Source organism: Anopheles darlingi, chromosome 2 (assembly GCF_943734745.1).
Source record: "Anopheles darlingi chromosome 2, idAnoDarlMG_H_01, whole genome shotgun sequence".
Lineage (NCBI taxonomy): Eukaryota > Metazoa > Arthropoda > Insecta > Diptera > Culicidae > Anopheles > Anopheles darlingi.
Genome location: NC_064874.1, coordinates 55,566,563 through 55,575,604, shown reverse-complemented (window position 1 = coordinate 55,575,604; position 9,042 = coordinate 55,566,563). Strand labels below are relative to the sequence as shown.

Here is a 9,042-nt window from a genome sequence, read left to right as displayed (position 1 = left end):
ATCATCGCGCAAAAACCCCACTATACGGAGTTCTTCCTGAAGTTGTACCAGCTTGCAAGCGAGCTGAAGGATGGAAGGCTGATGGATAGCGTCCGTTCGTTGTTGCATCTATTGCCATTGGATCGGCAAACAATGAGCAGTCTATACGAGTTACTCGGAATCGTGAAACGGGTTCGAACGAAAAAAGCTGGTGATACCGCAAAGCAGGTTGATGCCAGTCAATCCGAGGATGTGATTGTACTGGGTGATAATCGGGAACAACAATCGGACATCAGTGTGGCGCTAATGAGAGAAACCTTCCGGGCGCTCTTCGTGGCCCCTACGCCCGTGCGCATTCTGTATAATCTGGAGGTATTGGAAGCGATGCTGCTACCGGCCACGATTGTTCCACCGCCGGCCATCGACGATGGCGTTCCGTATGGGCAGCTTGTTAGCAAAGGTGGTGGCAACAACGGTGAGATGGGAGGAAGCGACGGTGGAAACGTCGCTGTCACCGGTTCCTCATCCATTCCCATTGGCACACTGATCAGCAACTGCAACTCTTCGATGGGCAGTGTGGGTGATGTGGAGAAGCTGCTGGCGTTGCTTGAGTTCCAGTATGCCTGGATCGGCAGTGGAGTGGCTTATCAGGTGGTCGGTTTGCTGACGGAACCGAGCTTTCTTGGTGGTGCTGGCAGTACCCCGGATAGTCACACAACGCGCGCCACCTTCCGTTGTGTGTTGCGTTTGGTTAGATTTCTGCTGTATACGCTCGGATATCTGCGCAATTTGCAGTTCTTCTACGTATTCCCTCGCTTTTGGCCTCTGCATGGAGCTCTGTGGGGAGGAGAGCAGACGCTGAAGTCGTTTGCCAAGCGCTTGACGTTGTTCATTCACGAGGTAGTCGAAGGGCCAGAGGGTAGCGGTTATGCGCTCGTGGAAGAAATGTACGCCAGCAAATGGTGCTTTCCGGATATGGAGTGTATGAAAAATGTGCTGGAAATAGCGTTGCGGGCCGCTAATGGTTGGTGTCAGCCCGAGGGCGATCCTTGGAGCGTACAGATCCCAGATGTGATGAAAAGCGATGGCACGACGGAACAGTGCCACAAAGCCAGTGACGGCACGGACGTATCGACGGAGCAACGCAGCGGCACTGCTGCAGCATTGGACGGTGCTAAGGTGGATGATGATCGTAAACGCCGTAATAGCACGAGTAGCATCGGTAGTTGTGGCAGCAGTAGTAGTAGCAGCAGCAGCAGCAGTGATAGCAGCAGTGCCACGACGCACAGTGATACGAAAGGTAACGGAGCACAGACATCTGCCGCAGGAAACACTGACCTGGCGATGATGAGACCACCGAATGACGTCAGCGGTGGTGAACCTTCGGTTAATTACGAAGTATGCCAGCGAGCGCTAGAGGTACTGTCGCTGGCATTTGCACTCAACGAGGAGGCGATGCTGAAGCTCGTTACTGGAACCAACTGCTGGGATAGCTTCCTGCTTTCGCTGCTGGTCGTCAATCCGTCCGCCAGGGTGCGAGCGATTGCGCATGAGCAGCTGCTAACCATGCTGACCGATGGTAACCATAGCCGGTTGAGTCAGAAGACCATCTGCAAGATGCGCGTTATCTGGGAGCAGCTGAATCACAATTTCGAAACCAACGCGGACTTTCTGCAGCTTTTTGCGAAGCTGGTGCAGTACAGCAGTCTGGACACGCTGTATCCAACCATCAGTACGAGCGCGTTGCTGCACGATGAAATCAAATGGCTGTACTGGGTGAAGGGAAACGTAGCCAAACACGGCAACACGCTCGTTCACGAGGACATCCTCGAAGGGCACCTCTGTCTAACGCGGGCACTCGTTTATACGGTGGAGCAGAAAGATCGGCATCTGTTAGTGCCGCTGTTGATGGTGAGTTGACACGTGCCGGTGAATTTCATTTCGCTTCATTTGATTTAATTTTCGTTTGTTTGCAGGACTTGTTGCAGGAGTTTGTGTTTAAGGCGTCCTTCCAGTACATCGACTTCCGTCGTCAGAAGCAGATCCATTTCTGGGAGACGCCGCCGGTGTGCCGTAGCCCGAAAACGGTGTCCGCCGCCATGGAGCTGCTGGTTGAGCTATGCCACGGTTCGATTGAGTTCACGCGCATCGTTGCCGAACGACTGAACGATATGTTCTTTAGTGACATCGAACCGGTGCGTGAATGGGAATACCTACCGCCCGATGCGCCTCGAGCTTTGCACGGATTTTGTGGGCTGAAGAATGCCGGGGCTACATGCTATATGAACTCGGTGTTGCAGCAGCTGTACATGGTACCGGCCTTGCGCAATGGCCTAGTTACTGTACACAAAGCTGTCGTCGACGAACGGGAGGATTTCAACGAGGATCAGGAGCAAGGACAGTGTCTGGTATGTACGGATAGTGTGATATCCCCATGGTGCCCATTGAAACCCAACACATCCTACATTGAAATCCTACCATTTCAGACCGTTGCGCACAAGGGAGAGTACGGGGGCAAACGCTACGACATACACACTGGGGAAACAATCGAAGATAGCTATCACATAGGAATTCTTCGATATGTGACGGTAATCTTTTGCTATCTAGGCCATAGCGCATTACAGTATTACGTACCTAAGGGTTTGTGGAGACATTTCAAGTAAGTGTAAAGCAACATCGGACCTACCGCCCCTACTGTTGATCATCTTTAACCGATTTATCTACTTTGTCCATCCCTCCCACCTTTACAAGGTTGCAAGGGGAACCAGTGAATCTGCGCGAACAGCAGGACGCGGTCGAATTTTTTATGTCACTTTTCGAGAGCATAGACGAAGGTTTGAAAGAGCTGAACTGCAAACAGCTGATGTCGGCCACACTCGGCGGTTGCTTCAGCGATCAAAAAATCTGTCAAGACTGTCCCCATCGGTACAGCAAGGATGAGCCGTTTAGTGTACTTAGTGTTGATATTAGAAACCATAGCTCACTGACGGACTCGCTGGAACAGTACGTTCGTGGTGAAATACTGGAAGGTGCCGATGCGTACCACTGTGATAAATGTGATAAAAAGGTAAAGTTGACGTTGAGTGTGGGCACTCTGTGAGTGGTGTTATTAACGTTATATTCTCGATGTTTTCCATTCTTCTACCCAACCTACCAGGTCGTAACGGTAAAGCGGCTGTGTGTAAGCAAACTGCCGCCCGTACTAGCAATACAGTTGAAGCGGTTCGAATATGATTACGAACGGGTTTGTGCTATAAAATATAACGATTATTTCGAGTTTCCGCGCGTCCTCGACATGGATCCGTACACGGGTGAGTGTAGCGTAATGCGTGCAAGCATACGAAATGAATCGTTGTTGCTAACCTATGCTTTCTCGCTGTGACAGTGTCGGGTTTGGCAAAACTTGAAGGAGAAGTCATTAACGTTGAACCAAAGCAAGAGGAACAAGGCTCCACACGTTATCACCTGACGGGCATAGTAGTGCACAGCGGACAGGCATCCGGTGGTCACTACTACAGCTACATTCTGCACAAGTAAGTATGCAACCATTGATTTCGATTGATATTCGTGGCATATCTCATTGCGAGCAATCACTGATCGATGTTCGGTTTGCAGGAACTATGCCAATGGTCAGAAGAAGTGGTATAAATTCGATGACGGTGAGGTGACAGAGTGCAAGATGGATGACGACGAAGAGATGAAAGCCCAGTGCTTCGGTGGTGATTATATGGGCGAGGTGTACGATAACAATCTCAAGCGCATGCAGTATCGTCGGCAAAAGCGCTGGTGGAACGCTTACATGCTGTTCTATACGCGCAACGATGTTTACTATGCAAAACCCCCCAAGAATGCGTTTTGGTGGCCGACCGGTAAAGCAGGGCTGGGCCAGGTGCCAACGACACCGACGGTTGAGACGCTCTCACTGGCACAAAGTGAGCATTACAGTTTCGAGATGGCCCCAACGATCGAGCGATGCATTCGGTAAGTGCCGTACGATACCGTGCAGTAGCTGTGCTGGTGTATTTGTTTTCTACAGTTTCGCTTTTTTTCTCTTTCTTAATTTGATCCTGAAGGAGCCAAAATCTTCGATTTCTTCATTCGAGGATGCTATTTTCGGTGGAGTTTTTCACTTTCATGAAGAAATTCACTGAATATCCGGACACGGCACGCAGAACACTTCCATCCTGGTTGCCGAAGGTGAGACCAACGACCTGCCCTGTAGTGTAGTTCACTGGTATTTACATGTTTATCATCCGATTGCAGCAAACGAAGGACAGCAAGTGGGATGAAATTTGTTTACTAAAGGTACAGCTGGCATCTCAGTTCCTGTTCCACTCTGGATTCAAAACGAAAAAGACTATTCGAGGGCAGGTGATGGATTGGTGAGTGTTCAACGTTTTAGACGTCGGCTTTTGTGATCCTTCGTTCGATTTATTTTGATGGCCATTTCGCTTTTTCAACTAGGTATGAGATTTTCCGCGATCACTTGGAAGAATCAGTTATCATAAGGCAGTGGTTTGCGCAGAACGTTCTGCTTGATCCTCCGAGCCGGCTATGCGAGTATTTGCTGGCCGCACCACTTCCCGAGATTCGGTCTTGCTTCGCTAAATTGGTCGTTTCGTTCTGTCACTACTCGGCCAAGGATGAACCCCTGAGTGGGTACGATGGTTCCAATCTGTGCGAACAGGTACTAGTCGCCGTGCTTGCCTTGCTGAAGACAGACGTTCCGGAGCACGGTAAACATTTGCCGCACTACTTCAGTCTCTTTTCGATGTATGCTGGACTGGGTTACAGGGAAAAATATCAACTTATAAAGGTAGGTTGTGCGGTCGGGAGTTGGGGCAGGCTTTGCGTTTCGTAGTAGTTCATGCTCGTCAATTTGCTCTTCGCTTTTAGTTGAATGTGCCGGTACTGTTCATGAAGGTTGCGATGGACGATGGTACAGGGCCTTCCATAAAGTACCAGTATCCGGATCTTGGCAAATTGCACCACGTCGTATCTTTATTGGTACGCTCCATGGATATATCTTCCCGCTGCCGCAGTGCGATCAACGGTTCTTTGCCACTGCCCAACAAGTACTGTGAGCTGCGTTTCGCCGACGAAGGAGGATCACGAAAATGCCCGCTAATTCCAATGCCGGAAGAGTGCATAGATTTCCTCTACAATCGCACAGGGTATGAAATATGGAATTGGTTTTGTATGCTTTTGAACCTACGTTATTTAACAATGGATTATACTTGGTGGTTTGGTGGTTTCTTTGGTGAAATGGAATACGTAGGTACGTGAAAAGATTGCTGGAAGATGTCCACATCGGCGAAGAGAGCTTTAAGCTGCTGCAGTTTGCCTGCTGGGAGAATCCACATTTTTCCGGGGTCATTCTGATGGAACTGTTGTATCAGTGTGATTACGTGTATTGGCATGATATGAAGCACTACACCGATTTGTTACTGCACATCTTGCTTATCGAAGATTCGTGGCAAGGGCACCGCATCATGAATGCTTTATTGGGTACGTATTCGTATACGATTTTTTATCGGTTTTAGTTTACTTATTTCTTGCACATCTTCTCCATTTAGGGGTTGACCATGATAGAGATGGGCTGCTGGAGATAATACGGCGAAGCAAGCTGAACTACCAGAAACGTGCCTACCAGTGCATCAAGTGTATGGTGCATCTGTTCACGAAGAGCCCGGTCGCGTTGAATAAGTTGCACACGTTCGCTCCGCTTACGAAACAGTGGACACTGGCGATCGAGTGGCTACAGGAAGAGCTGGAAAAACACCGCCCAACTGGTACTAGCCAGTACAACTACAACTCCTGGTCACCGCCGGCGCAGAGCAACGAGAACACCAATGGCTTTTTGCTGGAAAAATCGCAATCTGTTCGTGACATTTTGCAGATGGCCTTCGATCTGTGCCCAGAGGAGGCAAGTTATTGAGCTTTGATGTCGATATATTTATTTTTTCAATGTATTGTCTATGTCTAACTGTTCTCATTTTTTCAGGTTAACGAACAGGAATCGATTGAACAACAGAAGGTCGCGATAACGCAGGATGCAGCTAATGAACTGCACGCTGCACGCGGTGAGGAGTGCGTTCTTTCGGCGGTGGAAATAGAGGCTAGATCAAAAGCAACAGTCGCTCCAACATCGCTAACCGGTGGGACAAACCTTACATCTAACACCGCATTTGCTCCGGTAGTGGTAGAGGGTGTAGGTAATACGATTTCCTCAAAGCATACCGTACCGGAGGAAAGCCACAATACGCAGTTTGTCGGTGTGAGTGGTCCTAGCGAATGTAGTGGCACGGGAGAAAAGCTAGCAAAACAGGGTTCATCAAGTGTGACACAGCTGACGGCGGCACTATCCAGTATTGATATTAGCTCGGAAGTAAATCCAACGGAGAACACTAGATCGGAAATGAAGGCACCTTCACCGTTGATTGTAGCAAATACCTCATCGTCATCATCACTAGCCGCAACAGCAGCATCTCCTTCGCCTTCGTCAACCGCTTCCTCCCCAGCAAATTCCTCGTCTTCGTCGTCATCTGCATCGGAGACACCGTCGTCGACGCTGGCGAAGAAAACCCGTTCTGGTGCAACGGGAGACGGTAATGGGCAATCATGTGCCAGTTAACAGGAAAAGAAGGACAACATTTGAAGCATTCAAACGGGACATATGTTACAAAGTGGATAAAGCATTTGCCGTATGGTAGCCGTGAGATGATCTTGGACATGCTCACCACCACGTAAAGCGTAGTGGATTGGATGAGCGAAAGCACACTAAAGCAGATACGAGCAACAGCGAATTCAGACCTTCTCGTTGTTGCTTACCATTTGTATGTCCCTGGAAATTAAGCTCTTGCAGGCCGAATTTGCAGACAGCGGAAGAGCAAACATTAAACTTGTATTTGTGGTATAATAAAGCGAACGTGGACGCGTAGCTTAACGAAGGGATATATAACTATAACGAAACGAACATTATAACAGATGGAATAGAAGCAGTGAAGCAAGGATCGACGGTTGATAGATGAACATGAATTGAAGGAAAACAAGTTTAGCTTAGAAAATTGAATACGATTCCTTCCTTCCTTTCTCTCTCTCTCTCACACACTCTTACTCATTCGACGAATGGGAAGAACAGTTGAGCGCGCTAGGGACAGGCGAATCTATTAAATGCAGGCAGAAACATGGAAGGCTGAGCACTGTTTCGCTTACTGCCGGTACTAGTCACAGTGTATGGCATGGACGATGCATTGAAAAGCAGGGAGAAAAATAATTCTAACGGATGTCCGATACATAGGGAAAAATGCTTGTCAAACCCGGCAGCACACGAAGAGAACCAATTGTAATCAAAAACCACTAGGACAAGCAACGAGCTATAGCGAGCACTGAAATTTTTTGAAGGCGGGCGGTATTACTATATTGACTGCAATGATTGGTGCGGCAACAGCGTGGAACGTGGAACAAGTGTGTAAGTTTTTTAATTTAATTTTATCTACTGAATGGAGATACGGTTCCTCCGGCCTTCGCGGATAGCCATCGCGATACTGCGCCCTGTTTTATGTGTACACTCCTCATTACCGCATTTTTATCGGTTCGCTTGATTGCTAACACAAGAAAAGGAAGCAAAAATGATGGGGAGTGTAAACCCAAAATTCGTTTCCAGAGCTGAGCGTGCGAAGCAGTGCGCAAAGCAGAGCGTTAAGTAGTATTCGATCTTGAACACGCTTAGATTTCAAGCCACATTTCCAAAGCCATAGCTTTAAACCGCTTTTTTCCTTCGCTATACCGCGCCTTCGCTATAGACCAGGAATCGTTGGAACAGCCGGTGTCGGGACGGAGGCGTTGGAGTTGGATATAAATAGCTCTGAGTAATTATAGACACACTAAAATAGAGAGAAATGAAAAAGTTATATACTACACACTTACACAGTCACATAGGACACACATACACAGGCATACATACCTTCAGACTCACTTGAACTCTGATGCAGCGACGGAGAAAACACACGCGACACATATTACATACTACATCAGTAACTTACGAATAAATTTAAATATGTTTGACTTATTGGAATAAATAAATAAAAGTATTGAAAGCAAATTGCAGAAGGACTACTCATAATCATAATTATAATGTAAAATTCATAAATTACTAGCTTGAGAAAGGAAAGCACAAATTAGCTACTTAAGGTATTTTTTGTTAGATTTACGATGAGGATTGGTTGTTATTTACAAACAATAACTCTCGTTTTACAGTCAAGATCTTGGCCAGCCACAGAAAATTGTTCCACCGATGGATGATTACACGCGTTGATTGATTTAGATAACGATCATTTCTCTAGCAAATAATCTGCCAATCATTCAAATGTTTATTTAATTGATACTAATAATTTTCATGTGTTGTAATTTTCCCAGGTTTTAAGTTACTTAACTATCGGTCTTATCATCCAAGAAGAGGCTATGAAGGCACTTTCCAGCAATGTAGCTCAGTATCGAGCCTTGTTTATCAAGCTTCAATTCGGCAAAGGTTTCAGCTTACATGTGAATATTACTTGATAAACTTGATTAACGCCACGAAAATCTCCACTGTCATCACATCTCGAACATTTGATTTCTTCGGAGAGCCGGTTCTGTGAAGTATTATAATGAAGTATAAAACCTTCATCCAAGCAGCACCGAGCCATAACTCAGATTGGTGGTCCAGTTCACAAAATCGATTTTTATCAAGGTGATCGTCGTCTGTATTCTATTGTTTTGTATGTGCGCGAAGGTAGATAACGACAGTCCTGATAAGGCGAATGCCGCCCTAAAAAACACTGTCGGTGTATAGAATCGTGTGTTTCAGTCAGCATAAAATTGGTGCTGAAAAAGTGAAGAATATCGATCGTAAATTGTTGGAGCTTCAATTAGAACTGCATCAGCACTGAGAAAAAATGGAAAGGAACAAGGCTTCTTTTGCTTTTAATAGCTGTGGTCTCTGTGGCCCTAAAGATAGCATTTTTCTTTCTGTTTCCAATCAGTATTACCTTGATTGTTATTATTGCCACTATTAATACATTT

General features: G+C 46.8%; 1 protein-coding gene across 2 annotated transcripts in view; it reads left to right on the top strand.

The window, feature by feature from the left end:
• LOC125959997 (probable ubiquitin carboxyl-terminal hydrolase FAF) overlaps window positions 1-8,089 on the top strand; it is a 12,771-nt gene extending 4,682 nt beyond the window's left edge. For both annotated transcript variants that reach the window (XM_049693086.1, XM_049693085.1), the window contains exons 4-17: window positions 1-1,890; window positions 1,956-2,387; window positions 2,466-2,638; window positions 2,731-3,046; window positions 3,137-3,290; window positions 3,365-3,512; window positions 3,595-3,960; window positions 4,053-4,176; window positions 4,243-4,361; window positions 4,444-4,795; window positions 4,876-5,153; window positions 5,258-5,487; window positions 5,556-5,905; window positions 5,984-8,089. The exon at window positions 1-1,890 is cut by the window's left edge and continues 3,194 nt beyond it. In XM_049693086.1, the coding sequence (XP_049549043.1) occupies window positions 1-1,890; window positions 1,956-2,387; window positions 2,466-2,638; window positions 2,731-3,046; window positions 3,137-3,290; window positions 3,365-3,512; window positions 3,595-3,960; window positions 4,053-4,176; window positions 4,243-4,361; window positions 4,444-4,795; window positions 4,876-5,153; window positions 5,258-5,487; window positions 5,556-5,905; window positions 5,984-6,613 (5,562 nt within the window). In that variant the 3' untranslated portion in view covers window positions 6,614-8,089. The remainder of the gene's footprint in view (window positions 1,891-1,955; window positions 2,388-2,465; window positions 2,639-2,730; window positions 3,047-3,136; window positions 3,291-3,364; window positions 3,513-3,594; window positions 3,961-4,052; window positions 4,177-4,242; window positions 4,362-4,443; window positions 4,796-4,875; window positions 5,154-5,257; window positions 5,488-5,555; window positions 5,906-5,983) is intronic.
• The last annotated feature ends 953 nt before the right edge of the window (window positions 8,090-9,042 follow it).